This window comes from Schistocerca americana, chromosome 7 (genome assembly GCF_021461395.2).
Source record: "Schistocerca americana isolate TAMUIC-IGC-003095 chromosome 7, iqSchAmer2.1, whole genome shotgun sequence".
NCBI classification, from domain to species: Eukaryota; Metazoa; Arthropoda; class Insecta; order Orthoptera; family Acrididae; genus Schistocerca; species Schistocerca americana.
In genome coordinates this window covers 594,249,996-594,270,441 of record NC_060125.1, presented here as the reverse complement: position 1 = coordinate 594,270,441, position 20,446 = coordinate 594,249,996, and the positions used below count along the sequence as shown (strand labels likewise).

General features: G+C 43.9%; 1 protein-coding gene across 2 annotated transcripts in view; it reads left to right on the top strand.

Moving 5' to 3' along the window:
* The window catches only part of LOC124622642 (FGFR1 oncogene partner 2 homolog), an 84,960-nt gene that overhangs the window by 21,200 nt on the left and 43,314 nt on the right, over positions 1–20,446 (top strand). For both annotated transcript variants that reach the window (XM_047148421.1, XM_047148419.1), the window contains exon 3: positions 20,177–20,428. In XM_047148421.1, the coding sequence (XP_047004377.1) occupies positions 20,177–20,428 (252 nt within the window). The remainder of the gene's footprint in view (positions 1–20,176; positions 20,429–20,446) is intronic.

Below are 20,446 nucleotides of genomic sequence, written 5' to 3'. Positions count from 1 at the left end.
TATCTCTTTTAGGACGTATTTTTGAAACCATTGTGTCTTGTTTTTCACAATTTCACAAGTTAAACTTTCACTAGATGTATATTACTTTTATGAGGCACTGTTGGAAACATATATCTTGTTTTTCGTAAACATCGCTGAACACACTTAGCCACAGATACGAATACAGGATTTACACATTATAAACAAGCCAAAGATTGCAATATAACTACAGTATCAAAGATTTCAAGTTGACCAGAGGCATTATTAGTCATCACACACACTGACAAGAGATTTGTCTTTATTACATAGAAAATAAATGTAAATTAGCTTAAACTAGTAAAATGTTTATTTATAAATTAACTGTGCAATTTTAACAGGTATATAAAAAACTAGATTTTTTACATTATATTTCAGTTACATTTAAGATAATTGGTATTGAGAGTATTATGACAGCTAATTTCTTGCTCCTTCCATTGGCTGATCTTGGCATATGATGTCTGGGATGAGAGGTTGATGGTTAACTTGAAATAATAAGTGATGCTGATACTTGAAAGGGTGTGGAAAAGGAGTTGGCGGTGGGGGGGGGGGGTGTATAGGAAAAAGGAGAGGGGGGGGGGTTGAGAGGGTGATGTGGAGAGAGAAGAGGGGGGGGGGGGGTATATATAAATTAAGATGTGACAGCTGCTCCTGCTACTACATAGGGCAAACAGGTAGAAATTTTGAGATCCGATACAAAGAGCACACTGATGCACTTCGCCTAAACAACTTAAATAGATCCACTTTTGCTACCCATCTAGCAGATAATAAACATTCCATAACAGACATTAAAACTAACCTTCAAATCCTACACACTGTAGACAAGGGATTCAAGATGGATCTTCTCGAACAATTAGAGATTTTTACCCACAAACATAATTCCCCACATACCATTTTAAATGAGCAGACAGAATTGGCGAATAACTCCTTCTTTCAGAATTTTAAGGATTCTTTGAACTTGAAAAACTAAACAGTCATTCAGAAACAAAATGCCCCCCCCCCCCTCTTCTCTCTCCACATCACCCTCTCAACCCCCCCACCGCCAACTCCTTTTCCACACCCTTTCAAGTATCAGCATCACTTATTATTTCAAGTTAACCATCAACCTCTCATCCCAGACATCATATGCCAAGATCAGCCAATGGAAGGAGCAAGAAATTAGCTGTCATAATACTCTCAATACCAATTATCTTAAATGTAACTGAAATATAATGTAAAAAATCTAGTTTTTTATATACCTGTTAAAATTGCACAGTTAATTTATAAATAAACATTTTACTAGTTTAAGCTAATTTACATTTATTTTCTATGTAATAAAGACAAATCTCTTGTCAGTGTGTGTGATGACTAATAATGCCTCTGGTCAACTTGAAATCTTTGATACTGTAGTTATATTGCAATCTTTGGCTTGTTTATAATGTGTAAATCCTGTATTCGTATCTGTGGCTAAGTGTGTTCAGCGATGTTTACGAAAAACAAGATATATGTTTCCAACAGTGCCTCATAAAAGTAATATACATCTAGTGAAAGTTTAACTTGTGAAATTGTGAAAAACAAGACACAATGGTTTCAAAAATACGTCCTAAAAGAGATATATATATACCTGCAGAAAGATTTATCTGTAAGTAACACCTCAAAACGTAAATTAAACTGTAAATATTTCGTGTAACTGTACCACATGTAGTGATTATTTGTTCTTATACGTTAAACATAAATTATGCTGTAAATATTTCGTGTTACTGTACCACATGTAGCGATTATTTGTTCTCGTTTCTGTCTAGCCACAGATACTCAACCACCCACACAATGGGTACAAAAAAGCACTAAATGTATATACCATCTGATGATGAGTTGCTAGGCAGCTCGAAACCGGTCATGGTTAAATAAAATACATCTACATAAAAGGCGACTGGTTGCAGTAATTTCTGAAAACCTATTGCTACTTCAGGTTAACGGAAACGTCCAATTCCATCTTTCTGCTTTGACCAATGATGTCACCAATATGGCGGCAACGACCACTTACAACAACTCCCATATCGCGACTATGACGTCATTATGTAAACATGACAACAAAACACAAAAATAGACCAAAAAACCATCAAATACATATTCCGCCAAAAATATAATGAAACTAACGGGACAAGCGGGGGAAATTGGGGGTTTCTTGGATGGGGACAAACTAAAAATAAACACACGCCACTAAACTAAACGACAAAAATGATAAAATAAAATGACCAAAACCTTCCCAAAATGAACTAAAAACAATATCCACTGGAATCGAACACTTCCCTTGACCTATATAGGTCAACAGAAACTACCGATACCAAATCATAAATCCAAAAACTACAACCACATCCACAATCATCACTACCTCAAAAAACACAACAAAATTGAAATCGAACACTTACCTTGACCTATATAGGTTAACAGCAACTACCGATACCACACTATAAATCTCAATGCTTTCACCACCACCACGCTGAAACCTACCAAAAAAAAAAAATCACAACAACCTAGGAAATCAAAATTGGAATTACACACTTCCTGTGAACTGTTCTGTTATCCTTAAGACATCTCTACATATAGCCATCCCTGCTCCGAGATGCCAGAATTTTAGTAAGCCTCATTTCTTCACAACACACTGAACACTTCACGACTTCAGTCAACAGGCCGAATAGCTGAAGAAATTTTATTAGAGACAATGCTCTGTCCCCCCCCCCCCCCATCATCGCCAACAACTGATAACTGTTGACCTGTATCCATATCTGCCAGAGATATAAGCAATGCAATCTACCAAAGTTCACACACGATGAGCAGAAAAGAACAAAAACTACAATATCGTCGACATTACCAAAACAAAATCATTAACTCACTGAAAAATATTCCGCTGAAAGCACAGTCACCACCGATACCACACACGCGCAATGCTACCCCGCAAATGAACCTCATATGCCACATAACACGCTACCCATGAACACATCACCAGATAGAACCACCAACCGCAACAATACGCCACCTATCATGCAAACTAAACCAAAAACATCACCTAACACAAAACACATAAACACACCACCAGAAATCACCACCAGTCTTATCTAAAGGACACCTACAAACATGCCACTCTCACAAACTAAGCTCCGAGCTGTCATGACGTCCACCACAACAGCCTTACATCACGGGTCAAAGCCGGCGGGTGGAATCGGACGCTTCTGTTGACCCGCTACTTCTCTTTTTCCAGAATCACTGAATTCCCAAATATTCAGTCGTAACATCAGTTCCCCACCACCAACAGAGTCTGCTTGGATTAAATGCTTTTCATCATCTTCTGTCTTTCCACAACCTCTTGGTCGCAACTTGGCCCAATCTTCTGTCTTCCACATGCTTTCCTTCACTCCTTTTGACCATCTCCTTACTCATTCACCCTCCATCTCGTGCATTTTCCTAGCTTCTTATCCTTTTTCAGTAGCAACACTTTCATGTTATTTTTGTGACACCTATCAGACTACTCTATACTATAGTGATGACATAGTATACAGGGCTATTACAAATGATTGAAGCGATTTCGTAAATTCACTGCAGCTCCATTCATTGACATGTGGTCACAACACATTACAGATACGTAGCAAACTCATAAAGTTTTGTTCGGCTGAAGCCGCACTTCAGGTTTCTGCCGCCAGAGCGCTCGAGAGCGCAGTGAGACAAAATGGCGACAGGAGCCGAGAAAGCGTATGTTGTGCTTGAAATGCACTCACATAAGTCAGTCATAACAGTGTAACGACACTTCAGGACGAAGTTCAACAAAGATCCGCCTACTGCTAACTCCATTCGGCGATGGTATGCGCAGTTTAAAGCATCTGGATGCCTCTGTAAGGGGAAATCAACGGGTCGGCCTGCAGTGAGCGAAGAAACGGTTGAACGCGTGCGGGCAAGTTTCACACGTAGCCCGCGGAAGTCGACGAATAAAGCAAGCAGGGAGGTGAACGTACCACAGCCGACGGTTTGGAGAATCTTACGGAAAAGGCTAAAGCAGAAGCCTTACCGTTTACAATTGCTACAAGCCCTGACACCTGATGACAAAGTCAAACGCTTTGAATTTTCGGTGCGGTTGCAACAGCTCATGGAAAAGGAAACTTGTTTTCAGTGATGAAGCAACATTTGTTCTTAATGGTGAAGTGAACAGACACAATGTGTGAATCTGGGCAGTAGAGAATCCTCACGCATTCGTGCAGCAAATTCGCAATTCACCAAAAGTTAACGTGTTTTGTGCAATCTCACGGTTTAAAGTTTACGGCCCCTTTTTTCTTCTGCGAAAAAGACGTTACAGGATACGTGTATCTGGACATGCTGGAAAATTGGCGCATGCCACAACTGGAGACTGACAGCGCCGACTTCATCTTTCAACAGGATGGTGCTCCACCGCACTTCCATCATGATGTTCGGCATTTCTTAAACAGGAGATTTGAAAACCGATGGATCAGTCGTGTTGGAGATCACGATCAGCAATTCATGTCATGGCCTCCACGCCCTCCCGACTTAACCCCATGCAATTTCTTTCTGTGGGGTTATGTGAAAGATTCAGTGTTTAAACCTCCTCTACCAAGAAACGTGCCAGAACTGCGAGCTCGCATCAACGATGCTTTCGAATTCATTGATGGGGACATGCTGTGCCGAGTGTGGGAGGAACTTGATTATCAGCTTGATGTCTGCCGAATCACTAAAGGGGCAAATATCGAACATTTGTGAATGCCTAAAAAAACTTTTTGAGTTTTTTTATGTGTGTGCAAAGCATTGTGAAAATATCTCAAATAATAAAGTTATTGTAGAGCTGTGAAATCGCTTCAATCATTTGTAATAACCCTGTACATACATAGACCTGTGACTGACTTCGGTTGGCAACCGTAGGACACAAAGTGTAAAATAAAAGGGAAAAAAACACACCACTGGTGAAAGATGTTTGGTCGATAAAACAAAACAATAATTTGTGTACTTGCAAAAAAATGTAGCCCCATCCTTAATGCGTTATTATTTTTCTGCAAGCATGGGGACTCAGCTCAAGACTCCAGTATGATACATGTGCAAATGTTCACACAAAATTTCAGCAAAATCTGTGATTGTATCATACGGGAACCTCTAGAACACTTGCCATGGAATGAGGCAGCATTGTGTGTGCAGCAGGCGCCATGTAGGGGATTAGGTGTGTGTAATGTATGTGTGTATGTATGTATGTATGTATGTATACATGCATGTGTGTGTGTTTGTGTCAGTGTGTTGTCTGTGTGTATTTGTTCTGTAGCTCCAAAAAAGAAATAATTTGAAAGCCAACAGTTGATGACTCAGTGCTTCTGCTATTCAATGACTGGTCTCCTTTAATCCAAAAGTATTTTCCTTATAGCAGAAGTCCTTTGACAGGACTGGAATAGGAAGTGCTGGGAATAGGAGATGCTGGGTGTGTGGATTGGCAGGTCTTGCACCTGGGTCTCCCACAGGGATATGATACTTGTGGCAATGGATTGGGAGTGGTGTAGGTATGGACTAGAATGCTGTAGAAATTAGGTGGGCAATGGAACATGACTTTACGAATGGCGGGAAGGCTCTAGGGTGGAATGACCCTCGTTTCAGACCATGATGATATGTAATCAAAGCCTTAGCGAAGGACGTGGTTCAGTTTTTTCAGTACAGGGTGGTATCGGGTGATGAAAGGGCAATCTTTTTTTGGCTGGTTCTTGGGAATGGTAGGATGATTTGGGGGTATGAAGGGAAATTGCATGGGAGATCTGTTTGTGGACTAGGTCCGGCGGATGGTGCCTGTCTGTGAAAATCTTGGTGAGACCCTCAGCACACTGGGCTAGGGATTCCTTGTCACTGAGTCTCATTTCAAATAAGTACCCCACTCGTACAATTATAATCAGTGGTGACTTTAATCTACCCTTGATATGCTGGAAAAATTATACGTTTAAAGCTGGCGGCAGGCATAAAACATCATCCAAAATTGTACTGAATGCTTTCTCAGAAAATTATTTTTGACAATTAGTTCATGAGCCCACTCGAAGTGTAAATGGTTACGAAAGCATACTTGACCTCTTAGCAACAAATAATCCTGGACAAATAGTGTGTATCATGACGGATACACGGATTGGCGACCACTTGCTGCTAGGCTGAATACCATAACTCCTACAACCATCAAAAAGAAACGTAAAAGTAAATCTATTTAAAAAAAGCTGATAAAAATGCTGTTAACGTCATTTTGAGAGACAATCTGCACTCCTTCCGATCTGATCATGTAAGTGTAGAAAAGATGTGGGATGATTTCAAAGAGATAGTGTTGACGGCAAGTGGGAGATATATACCACACATGTTAATAATTGATGGTACTGATCCATCATGGTACATCAGAGGGGTCAGATCACTGTTGCAGAAGCAGCAAAAAAAGTATGCCAAATTTAAAAGACTGGCAAAGTTTTGCAGAAGTTCGAAATATAGCGCGTACTTCAATGTGAGATGCATTCAATAATTTCCACAAAGAAACTGTCTCGAAATCTGGGAGAAAACCCAAAGAGAGTCTGGTCATATATAAAGCACACCAGTGGCAAGACACAATCAACACCTTCACTGAGCGATAATAACGGTGAAGTCACTAATGACAGTGCCACTAAAGCTGAGTTATTAAACACGATTTCCCGAAACTCCTTCACCAAAGAAGACAAAGTAAATATTCCTGAATTCCAATCAAGAACAACTGCCAAGATGAGAAACATAGAAGTAGATATACTCAATTGCTCAAAGTAGCTTAAATCACTTAATAAAAGCGAGGGAGTCCAGATTGTATACCAGTCAGGTTCCTCTCAGAATATGCTGATACAATAGCTCCATATTTAGCAATTGTATACAATTGCTTGCTCACAGAAAGAGCCATATGTAAAAACTGTAAAATTGCTCAAGTCACTGTTCCTCACAAGCGTGCCTATGGAATATCGCCTCAGTTGTGCGACTGGGTTTATGATTTCCTGTCAGAAAGGTCACAGTTCGTAGTAATGGACAGGAAGTCATCGAGTAAAACAGAAGTAATATCCGGCATTCCCCAAGGAAGTGTTATAGGCCCTCTGTTGTTCCTAATCTGTATTAACAACATAGGAGACGATCTGAGTAGCCGTCTTAGATTGTTTGCAGATGATGCTGTCACTTAGCGCCTGGTAAATTCATCAAATGACCAAAACATAGTACAAAATGATTTAGGTAAGATATCTGTATGGTGGGAAAAGTGGCAATTGACCCTGAATAAAGAAAAGTTATTCACAGGAGTACTAAAAGAAATCCGCTAAATTTCGATTATGTGATAAGTCACACAAACCTGAAGACTGTAAATTCAACTAAATACTTAGGGATTACAATTACAAATAACCTAAATTTGAACAATCACATAGATAATGTTGTGGGTAGAGCAAATCAGATACTTCGATTCATTGGCAGAACACTTAGAGGGTGCAACAGTTCTACTAAAGAGACTGCTTGCACCACACTATTCTGGAGTGTTGCTGTGCGGTGTGGGTTCTGCATCAGATGGGACTGATGCAGTACAAAGAAGGGCAGCTCGTTTTGTATTATCGTGAAGTAGGGGAGATAGTGCCACAGACGTCATACGTGAATTGGAGTGGCAACCATTTAAAAAAAAAAAAAAAAAAAAAAAAAAAGAGGCGTTTTTCGTTGCAATCCCCAGTTTTCTCCTCTGATTGCGAAAACATTCTGTTGACATCCACCTACATAGGGAGAAATCAGTGCTCACACGATAAAATAAGAGAAATCAGGACTCTATCAGAAAAATTTAAGTGCTCGTTTTTCCCATGCGCTGTTTGAGAGTGGAACAGTAGAGAGATAGCTTAAAGGTGGTTCATTGAACCCTCTCCCAGGCACTTTATTGTGAATAGCAGAGTAATCACATAGATGTAGATACCCCGTCCCCAGATGGCAAGGATGTGTGGGAGGGATATTTTGTTGAAACGGAGGTACTGTTGGTGATTGGTGTGTTTAATGTGGACAGAGGTGCAGAGTTCAACATCTAGGAAGGTGGAACGCTGTGTTGAGGAGGACTAGCAAAGTGGATCTGAGAGAGGGTGTTGAGGTTGTGAAGGAACGAAGAATGTGTCTTGGTCTGATTCCATGTTGTGAAGCTAACGTCAATGAACCTGAACCAGAATAAGGGTTTGGCATTTTGGGAGGCTGGAAAGGTCTCCTCTAGGTGGTCCATAAACAGGTTGGCATGGATCAGTACCAAACTCTTCCTTCTACCAACTCTCCATCAGCCTCCTGGATCCATACTCATCAGTGTTGACACCATCTCCCTACATACCAACATCCCTCGTGCCCATGGTCTTGCCGCAATTGAACACTACCTTTCCTAATGTACATCAGACTCCAAACCCACTATCTCATTCCTCATACACCTAAATAACTTTATCCTAATCCACAACTTCTTCTGCTTTGAAAGGGAGGTATACAAACAAATCTGCTATACAGTCATGGACACCCACATGGCACCATCCTGTGCCAACCTGTTTGCGAGCCATCTAGAGGAGACCTTCCTAGCCTCCCAAAATGCAAAGTCCTTAGTCTACTTCAGGTTCACTGATGTTATCTTCATGATCTGGACTCAGGACCAAGACACCCTATCTTCATTCCTTCAAAACCTAAACATCTTCTCTCCCACCCACCTCACCTGATTCTCCTCAACCCAGTGTGCCACCTTCCTGGACATTGACCTCCTCCTCTCTGGTGGCTCCATCCACACGTCTGTCCATGTTAAACCCACCAACACCGCCTCTGTTCAGACAGCTGTCATTCCTTTCACACCAAAAAGTCCCTCCCATACAGCCCAGCCATCTGGGGACAGCGTATCTGCAGTGACAAGAACTCCCCTGCTCAGTATGCTGAACTGTCAGGAGGCTCACCACTCTTTGGTGAATACTTGCTTGGCTGTCGTGGGGCCCCAGGCTTTTCAGCATTGGTTCATTTTTCTGTGCTGCAAACCTACTCTTTGACTATCTCTTGCCTCCTCTGAATTTCCATCAGATAGTCCTTTTGGTACAGACCCTGCTTGTACTTTCTTCACGATTTCGATACTGATTTCCAGTTTCACTCCTAATGTAACATTTACCTTCCATTAACGATTACATGGTTCCCATTATTGGCTTTCACCTGCCATTTTTTTCCACATTTTACAGAAGTGTGTATCGGCACACCCTCTGTGGTGTATGCTCTGCCTCCGTGTCCTTCTACCCTGGCACCCTTCTTTCCTGTTGTAGTGTGCCCAAAACCCAGCACGGTACCCATCCTGTTGTTGTTGGGATAGGGGGAGGGTTGTCAAGTACTTGCACAATGGCAGGGATTGTACTGTTGCTGCCTGTGCTGCACACTCGCCATTTATTCCCTGGAGTATGTGCCCTTCATGCAGGGGCAAGGGAACTCCTGGCAATGGATTACTGGCCAGACAACCATTGCTGAGGCTGGGTGGCAGCCATGGCGAGAGCCCTGTTCGGAGTGGGTGGCACCATGGTGGGTAGTTCGCATAGGAAGGGACGTAAAGTTTCTCCTGTTGGTGGTCATATGGCCTTGGCAATCTCTTCAAATGTGAAGGCCTCAAACAATGCAACAAAGTAAGATCGCAACACATTCCCTTCCCCTGCCATGCTGTGGGAGCAATGCAGGGCTAAAAGATGAGGAGCAAAATCCCCTCTCCCCCATCACTAGGTCTGTACCAGGACTCGTGGGGCACCTTTTTAGCCACAAAGGCAATATTTTTTGTGGAAAACATTGAGGACAAATACAGGGAAGTTGCAGCCATCTCTAAGATGAAGAGCAGTTCCCTCCTAATTAAAACATCACAGGTGCTGCTCTCTTGTGAAAAGTTGGGTGACATTCCTGTGATTGTCACTCCTTCCATGGTTCCTGCTGGTCCACAGCCAAATGCCAACTGGTGGCTGAAGCAACCACAGCCTGCTGGCCATTGGACTTCTCGTTCTTCCTTTGTCGTGGACCTCAATTCAGGGAAACGTTCTCGGTCCTCGTATTCTTAAGAGAAGGGCAAGGAGGACAAAAGAAGGAAAATCTGGTGGCCCCCACACCACTGGACTCTTTGTGTACTCCTTCTGCACTCAAGGTGGGGATCCCGGTGGCTCTGAGGGAAGCAGATCTCCTCGGGCAGTGCAAGGCAGTATTGATGCGGCTGTTCAGCATACAATGGCACCCATTGTTTTGGTGGCCAACCAAGCCATTCCCTATCCCTCAGGATCCCTACTGTGTCAGAAGACTACACCCTGGTGGACCCCAGAGATCGCTGCAAACATTAGAGATCATAGGCGGGCCCTCCAACACCATAAGCAGAACCCTTCACTAGAGCACCTCATTGCCTTCAAACGGCTCCTCGCTGGTGTTCACTGCCTCGTAAAATGCCAAAAGCAAGAATTCTGGGAACAGTAAGTTTCCACCACTGGAAACCTCTCCAACCTCTCCAACATAGGTAAGGGCAAGGATCAGACGACTCTATGGCTTCCAGCCCTTGCAGGTGTAAAAAGTATTTCCTTAGATGGTGCCATTTATACTGATTCAGATGCTGTTGCCAGGCATTTTGCTGAGCATTACTCTTGTGCATCTGTGTCTCAGAACTGCAGCCCCACCTTTTGGCTCATAATGCAGCAGGAGGATCTTTTACTATCTGTCACCTGAAGCCATATAATGCTCCATTCAGTGAATGAAAACTCTCCAGTGCCCTAGCTCATTGCCCTGTTACAGCCTCAGGGCCAGACCACATCCACAGCCAAATGCTGAAACATCTCTGAGTGGATTGTCAGCGTCACATCCTTGCCTTCTTTAATAGGATCTGGAACGAGGATGAGATTGCATCTCAAGTGACGGGAAAGTGTGATAGTTCCAGTACTCAAACCAGATAAGAACCCCCTCGAGATGGACGGTTACCACCTAATCAGCCTTACTGACATTCTCTGTAAGTTGCTCAATACATGATCGGCAAGTGGCTGTGTTGGCTGCTTGAGTCTCGGGGCCCTTTGGCTACATATCGGTGATTTTCACAAATTCTGCTACACTACTGGTTCACCTGGAGTCCACTGTCGGGATGGCCTTTGCATGTCATCAGCACCTTGGTGCTGTTTTATTGACCTACAGAGGCTGATTACATGACATGGTGTTACCACATTCAAACTGCAATACATGAGTGGGGTCTCCGGACTTCAAGTGGATGCTTCCCTCAGTACCCCCTTTATCCAAGAGAATGGGGTCCTGCAGCCCTCTCTTTCTGGTGGCCATCAATTGTCTAGTAGTAGCTGTGGGGTCTTCGGTATCGCTCTCCTTATATGCTGATGTTTGCTTGTATTATTGCTCCTCTAGTATGGCTGTTGCTGAGTGCCACCTACAGGGCACCATATAAAAAGCACAGTCCTGGGCTTTTACCCCATGGCTTTTGGTTTTCAGCTGCCAAGACTCGTGTAATGCACTTGTTGCCTTTGTACTTGCTTACCCACACCTGGAGCTTCACCTAGATGATCAGTTACTACCTGTAGTTGAGATGCACCAATTTTTGGGACTGGTCTTCGATTCCCGGCTGACATGGCTTAAAGTGCTGGCAACACCACAATACATTTTCTGCCTTAGTAACAGTAGGGGGGTGCAGGGGTGCAGGTCACTCTACCCTTTTGTGGCTCTACAAAGCTCTGATTCAGTCATGTTTGACTACGGAATTCTTGCATATGGTTCAGCATCACCCTGAGTATTGTGGATACTGGACCCTATTCGTCATTGTGCCCCCCCTCCCCATTGACTCTGTTCTTTTGTGAGTTTGTGTGTGGCTCACATGGGGCCCCAACTTACTGCTGCCCATTGTCTTTCATCCTTTTTGGTGTTTAGGTCCATGCTTGAAGTTTGACCTCCACTTCTAAATTTTCTGTTTTTAGTGTGAGCCATTTGGGAAGAACTCCCTCGCTAGTGTCTGCAGCGTGGATTCCTTTCACCCCTTCCTTCCCCTCATCCTTCTCTGCCCATCCACCCTGCTAGATCACCAGCACATGCAGTCAGTCCATGTGGTAGGGCTGTTATGTACCCATCTGGCTGAGCCCCCAGACAACACAAGGATCACACTATACAGATACATGTATGCCAAAAAGTGGTTGCCTGTCTTCCTGAAGCACCAGAACTCCCGGCAATGGCCTCCATCCCAAGCGGCCTTTGCTGTGGCTGGGTGGCGCCCAAGGGAAGAGCCCCTGATTGGAGTGGATGCTACTAGGGTGGATGTTTGGCACATAAAGTGTGCCAAGCTGCAAAAATCTAGCCATTCTCAAACAGCCTTCTCTACGAATGGTGAAGGATCATTGAATGCTGCTTAGTATGACCCAGCAGTCTTCCCTTCCCTGGCTGCACCATGGGCAGATGGCTAGGCTTGCCATCTTGGGGTGAAACACTTTCCCCGCTATGTCGTCTGCACTAGAACAGACGGGGACACATCTGCTACCACAAAGCCATTGTTTTTTGTGGAGAATATCCAGGACAAGTTTGGTGAAGTGGAATCTGAGTAAGATGCGATCGGGTCGGGCTCCCTGTTGATAAAAGCTGCTTCTGCTGCCCAATCTGCAGATCTTTTTGCTTGTGATCATCTTGGGAATGTCCCATTGTCTATTAACCCTCACCAATCTCTGAATGTGACTGGCTCTTCCGGGTTCGAATTGCCATTTTACTCAGCACCCCTCAGATTCAGGAAAATGGTATCCCACAGGGTTCTGTGTTAAATGTAACACTCTTCTTCATAGTCATCAATGGGCTCGTAACCTCTGTTGGGCCTCTGATTACCCCGGCATAGCATTTCGACAATTTATGCATCTGGTGCAGCTCCCACTTGGTAGCATCGGCTGATTGCCAGCTTGAAGGCACCATCCGATGGGCATCGGTGTGGGTCGTCTCCCATGGCTTCCAGCTTTCTCCCGGGGTTATGCATTTTTGTCATTGACCCAGAATATACCTCGATCCAGAACTTTAGTTAGGCAACCAGCTCCTAGGTGTTGTAGCATGGACCCATTTCTTGGGCCTTAGTTTTGATAAATAGCTGATGTGGCTGCCCTGATTTCGCCACCTGAAGACTATATGCATGCAGAAGCTTAATGCCCTCTGCTGCCTGGCCCATACATCTCCATCTTTACAATGCTCTGGTCTTGTCCCGACTAGATTATAGTAGTCAGGATTATGGCTCAACGGCTCCTTCCACACTGAAAATACTTGATTGTGTTCGCCATTGTGTGGTGCGTCGGGCTGCTGGTGCCTTTCGCACTAGTCCCGTTGACAGTCTCTTCGTAGAAGCAGGGATTCCCCCTCTACAAATATGATAAAGACTACTCCTGGGTTTCTTATGCAATCGCATTCGCCTGTTACCTGACCATCCCAATGGGTCTCACTTCCCCCCGTCAGAATCTCCATCTCCACTCACTGGAATGCACACACCGTATTTCCTCCCACTCCCCCCTTGGATGGTGCCTAGACCATGGATTACAACCGACCTATTGCTGGGTCCTAAGGTTTTTAACGCCCCTGTGGTCTTCCAGCATCTTGTATGTCCCATCCTTGCAGAGTTCTGGGGTGCCACCATCTTCTACTGATGGTTCTAAGTTGATAGATAAGGCAGGATACGCTTTCACATCTCCTACTAGCTTAGAACACCATTTATTGCCAGTGTGTTCAAAGCAGAGCTGCTACCCATTCAGAGGGCTCTTCTTTTTTTTTTTTTTTTTACTCAGGCCTCCCTCCACAGTGTTTTAATATGTACCAGCTCAATGAACAGCCTGCAAGCTATTGACCAATGCTACTCTCATCACCCTTTGGTCTCTGCTATCCATGACTTTCTCTCTGCCCTTGGCTGTGCTGCCTGCTCTCTGAGTCCCAAGTCATGTGGGCGTCCCAGGGAATGAAATGGCTGACCGCTTTACTAGAGAAGCAGATACTAAACCCCCCCCCCAATCCCCTTTCATGATTCTAGCTTTGGATATGCACATCCACATTAAATCTCTTTTTGTCAAAAAATGGAATGTTATCTGATGTGCTGCTGCTCTCAGTAATAAAATCCACACACTCAAGGAGTCTACTCAGGTTTGTGCTCTTCCTTCCACTCCTCTCGGGAGTAGTTCTATTCTTATGCCTTTAGCAATGGTCTTACCATGCTCACTCGTTTCCTCTTGCGTAAAGAAACCGCTCCACAGTGTGGTTGTGGAGACAGACTGATGGTACCCCCTACGTTGGTGGAATGTCCCCTTCTTTTAGCCCTTCATACTAAGTGTCATCTTCCAGATTCCTTAATTTTAATACTGGCATCATCTTCCAGATTCCTTAATTTTAATATTGGCAGACAGTTCATGGATGGTTGAACTGGTCTTCAGTTTCCCCCATGAAAGTGGTTTTTATTTTCAGATACAAAGTTTTGCTTTACTTCCGGAACAGGAGCAGGGTGGTTGTGGTTGGGACCTCTCTTCATGTTTTCTCGGTCTGGGACATGTGACCACCCTTTCTTGCAAAGACCGCTCTTTTATCCCACTGTTTTCCCAGTTTTTAGATTTGGGCTACCCTTTTATACCCTCCACTGTGTGTCTTTTAACTTCCTCCTTTTATAGTTTGACTCCTCTGGTTCCGTCCACTTTTAGCGGACACTCTCTTTTCCGTTTGTGACTTTGGAATCATGGGACTGATGACCTCATCGTTTAGTCCCATAACCTCCCTGAATCAGTCAATCAGTCATCATTTTTTGGTCCGGCTTGCTACAGGAACCTTCTGAACTAGCCCTGTGAACAGTCTGCTAGTTGAGGCTGGAGTTCCTTCATTACCTATCGGGTGCCAACAACAGCTGATGAATTTCAATGTACACACTCATAGCTTCCCTGAACATCCCGACTACTGTGTCCTTCTCCGTGGAAGGGAGCTCCACTTCCCAAAGCAGCGATCCAGAACTGGGTTTACAATTGCTGTACGCCTCCAGTGTCTGTTCGGAACTGCAACTTCCTCTACTGTTGCCTCTGGTCAGAGAGACATTGCATCTGCTCCCATGGCTTGTGCCCCAATCTAGGATTGTCTCGAAGTTTCCTTTGGTCCAAAAGATTATGTTGACCCCATGATTTTTTGTTTACTGTTCTTGGCTGTACTTGAGAAATATACAGGTTCGCAGGCGGCATTCACAGGTGGCTCAACAGTCAATGGATGAACAGACTTTGCATGCACACGTGCACAGTACAGTGAACTCCACCATCTGCCAAACGGCTTCAGTGTTTTCATTGCTGAATTGATGGCCATTAAATTAGCCCTTAGCCATGATCGTTCTTGCACTAGCAAGAGTATCCTAATCTGTAGTGACTCCCTTAGCAGCTGTCAGGCTATAGACAAGAGCTACTCTCGCCACCCAGTGGTTAAGGCATCCAGGATCTTGTCGCTGACCTCCATAGAGCTGGGGACCAGTCATTTTCGTTTGGATGCCCGGTCATGTCGAGATTTCGGGAAATGAATGAGCTGATGGGTTGGCCAAGCCAGCCATCAGGATGCCGATTCTGGAAATTGGGTTCCCAGAACCAGACCTTCGGTCATTTATTGCAGGGAGTTTGACTCTTAGCAATCGATGGCACTCAAAATGGTCTGCCCTGATCTCCCAAAACAAACGGAGGACAATTAAGGAGACCATGCCCAAGTGTCAGTCTTCTCAGCTTGCTTCTTGCAGAAAATCCACTGTCTGCATTGGCTACACTTGGCTGACCCATTCTTTGACTCTAGGATCCCCCTCACTGCCGATGCAGAGTCTGCCTGACGGTGGTCCACTTACTCATAGACTGCCCGAATTTGGCTGCCGGCATCTAAATCTTCCTGACACGCTCCCTCTAGTGTTTGCAGGTGACACCAACTCGGCTGACCTGGTGTTACGTTTTGGTTGCAAAGGTGGGTTCTATTCATCCTTGCAAGGTAGGGCTGCTTGGTGTCGTTGATTGCCCATGGGATTGGAAGGGCACCAGTCTCCAGTCTCCCCCCCCCCCCCCCCTTCCTCCCCCACCCGGGGTCCTTTGGCGGCCCTTGCCCTTGCTGGGTGGCCCAGCCGGGCCTCTACCCTTTCCACCATTTTATTCTTTTTCATTTCTTGGTTTTAATACCTTTTCGTGACTGATCTTTTAACGACTTGCCTGTGCTGTCTTTTTTTTTTTTTTCTGGGTTTTATCTCTCTTTGATCTTGTGTTAGTTACATTCAGGCTTTCTTGCCTCCTTCCTTTGATGACTACTCTAGGTTTACCAATGAATGGATGAAGCGACTGATGACCTTGCAGTTTAGTCGCTTTCACTCTAAACCAGCCAACCGATCGGTATGCTGAGGATCTCACAGAGGCCTTCACAGACAGGCTGTATTGCCCATACATAGTCTGCAAACAGATCTCCCATCCAATTTCCCATAACACCCCCAATCCTCCCACCATCCCCAAAAACTGGCCACAAAGGGAGCACCCTTTTTGTCACACAAAACCACACCAGACTGAAATGGCTGAACCACATCCTTTGCTAGGGCTTTGATTACCTATAATCATGGTCTTAAATGAGACATCCTACTCTAGATCCTTCCCACCTCTTCTAAAGTGGTATTCCGTCACCCATACAACCTCCACAACATCCTAGTCCATCCCTGTGCAAATCCCAATCCCAACCCCTTACAAGCATCATATCCCTGTGGAAGACCCAGCTAGAAGATCCAGATGCAAGACCTGCCCTTAGCACACTGGACTCGCATTTGGGATGACAACGGTTCAAACCCACAACTGGCCATCCTGTTTTAGGTTTTCCGTGATGTCTCAAAATTGCTTCGTGCAAATGTCAGGATAGTTCCTTTAAAAAAGTGCAGCTGTCTTCCTTCACCATCCTTTCCTAATTCGATGGGATCGATGACCTCGCTGTTTGGTCCCCTCCCTCAAATTAACCAACCAACCAAGACATACCCAGTCCACCTACCCGATTATGGGCTGGGCCACCCGTGAAAACGGCCATATCACTTACCAGCTCTGCTGCAGCCATTACACAGCTTTTTCATTGGTGTGACTAACAATCATCTGTCCACCAGGATGAAGAGCAAATTAGACCACCCTGTGGCTCTACATGGAGTTGAGCATAACATGCTTGATTTAAATGGCTGCTTCATTACGTGAGCCATCTGGGTCCCCCGTCACAACCAGCTATCCTGAACTGTGCTGATGGGAGTTATCCTAACAACACGTTCCCCACTCCACGTTATCCTGGCCTCCAGCTACAGTAACATACTGTCCCCACACCCTCCACCAAAAGCGTCCACCTCCTGCGTCCTATCATCTCATTCCCATTCTCTCCTCTCAGCCTCTTTGTTTGCCGCCCTTTGCCAATGCACCCACCCATCTTTCTCTGATCCTCTTTTTTTTCAGTTCTTTTCTTCCCCACCTCCTTGCCCCAAAACCTTCTGACACTGCGTCTTTTGGTATTCTAGTTGCAGCACTCTGCCAGACAGCATTAGTCTGTCTCTCCGTCCATACACTACTATACCTTCGCCTTCCCATTGCTGCTGCCATCCGATGTGATAGCTGCATTCTGGCCTGAGCTGCCAAAGTTGGCAGTCATGAGTGCATGAGGTGTGCTTATTTGCTTGTGTGTATGAACAGTGTGTGTTTCTCTTTTGCTGATGAAGGCTGTGGCCAAAAGCTTTGTGTGTGTCTTTGAATTGTGCCTCTCTGCAACTTAATGTGTCTTCCTTATGATAAGCAGCAATCCATCTTTTCTGTCATTGTTGGCAATGTAGTAAAACTATTGTAGCTGTCTGAATATAGTATAGTGATCTCCAGTGTTCATAACTAATTTGTCCGTGAGCTGTAATTACTTGATATTATTCAGCTCACGTTTGTACTTCTTGGTGATCGTGGAAACTAAAAAGCTCAGACATTTTCTTCAGATTCTGCAGCAGACGCTGAAAGAATAGAACTTAGTATAACATGCAGTTACGTAAGTGAATATGACACTGTTTCATTCAGTATAATATGTATTCTTGCAATGTTTTACAATTCCTTCATGATGAAGAGTACTTTCTCCAGGAACGTTGCAGTGATTGACTGTCAGTTTCAGTTTAAATGTCAACCTGACAAATTATAATACAACAGAATAATCAGTTTTTGATAGATCTGTCTCTACATCTCCTGTTCACTGTGATGTCATCACCATTGTCACAGCACACTCTGTACTTGGCAGTGCACTCTGCTCCTCCAAGCCAGGGTGTCAAAGCATGGAACAAACCCAATGCCCAACATTCACTGCATCTCGTATCCATTTGCAAACAAAAACGATGACAAAAACCTCCAAACAGTTTTTGAGTCTGAACATATTTAACTAATATGTCATTCCAACTACCGTGATCCTCTTTTGTGGTATAGGTGAATGGGTAGTGTTATATACACTGTTCAACACCCACGTGATGATAAAATTTGCTTTATTAGGTGTAGCCAGGACACCACTTAACTTTACAACAGATAACCTTTTTTAGAAAATAAAAAGGTTTATCTCCTGCCCAAAAATTTAGTATCAAAACACGAATATACAACCTTTATAAAATTGACTTTTATAACTGAATTGATTTTACGTTCCTCTCTCGATGCTCTCCAACGGGTGCCGAGGAGTTACACGGGCGCCGCTTCTGGGTCAAAGACTGGCGTATTGAAGACGGGCACCTGGTCAATCCAGCTGCGACGATGTTTCCTCCTGGCGGCAGGTCAAAAGACGCCTGTTTCTTTTCCTGCCGGCTATTTAACCTGGCAGCTCTAGTCTTTCTCCACAGATTCTGTCGTGAGGATTGGCGGCCGTTGGCGATACCCGTTTGGCGGATGGTGATGTTTCGTATTACCATCCGTGTCGGAAAATGGGGTCACGCACGTGCGTATTCTGTGGCTGCTTTAAATTTGGCAGGAAACGCCTCTAGTGCCGGCTGGCGGAACGCGCCGGAACTACGTTGCAGGTGTGGCTTATTCTGCAGCAGTAGCCACCCGTTGTATTTGCGTGGCTGTGCGCGCCACGGCAGGTAGCCCATCACTCTACCCGAGTTATAGGTTTCACCACAATAGGTGCGATTGCTTGAAACCAATCATGGCAATGAAATTGTGTTCTTTTCTTGTAATATGCCCTAAAACTGCTTTAGTTATTTCTATTTCTTTGGTTTCTACATTTATAATGGTGTTGTGTATTAGACCTATTAGGTAATTATTTTCCTCTGTGTAACACATCCAGCAATTTCTTGTTTGATGGAACTTGATTCATATACTTTGTATCAAAGTACACACCTTGTGTTCAGGCAGCGTATCATAAATCCTTGAGCACTGTATCTTGTGGTGCAGAAGTATGACAGTTAATGTCTGAACAGGATGAAGAAACTCCTTCTGGCTAGTCAGATTTAAATTTTCCACGATTAGAAAAATAACTTAAAGCAAACGACAGGGTGATTCCTTTGAAGAGACACCTTACTAATTTACTGTCTGTTTGAGATTGAACTCTATTGCTAATGACCCCATTGTTGATGGGATGCTAAGTCCTAATTTTCCTTCCCTGTGTCTTGTGGCTTGTTCTTCAGGCTGTGATATGATGATCACTGTTACTACCGGTAGGCATGGGGCACCTGCAGTGGTGATATGAGTTCAGCTGATAATTGATAAATACAGTTATCCCTTACTGCTACTTCTTGATAGTGGTTATTAAAACAAGACATTGTTAACTTTTTAATCTCTTCACATTTTTCATTTACTGTGGTACAGAAAATAATTTTTCATGTTCAGTGATGTGGTCACTCCGTTACGTGTGAATAAAATCCATGTCGTGTCACTAACTGAGTCTTTCGTAGATAATTTTTTTTTTTTCTGTGTAATGTTGATCAACCTGTAGTAAGTAACTTTGAAATTTTATTTTTACAGTTTGTCAAATTTTAATATTTCTTTTGTTAATAACAGGATAAAAGCCTTTTAAATTAGTCCGCAGTGATACATACACACATAAAAAATAATAAACGTTTTTCATTAAGTCTTTGCAAAATGTATTTTTATCTTTGAAAAGACATTTATGTTATGATGTCACCCAGAAGGTACTTCTTTGTACTCCTTAGTACCAAGAGAAAGCGAATGAACTGAATGAATCAGCACGTCAGCGGCCACATGCTGTGCTTGTGGCAGGCATCCAGCAGGAGAACAGGCATTTACGTGAATTACAGCAAGAAAACCGGGAACTAAGAGCTGCTCTGGATGAACACCAAAAGGCACTGGAGCTTATTATGTCAAAATACCGTCAACATGTTACACGGCTGGTAGCGTCGTCTAAAATTGATCTTGCTGCATTGGGCACACACAAATATTCTAAGGTAAATCATAAGTTTTGT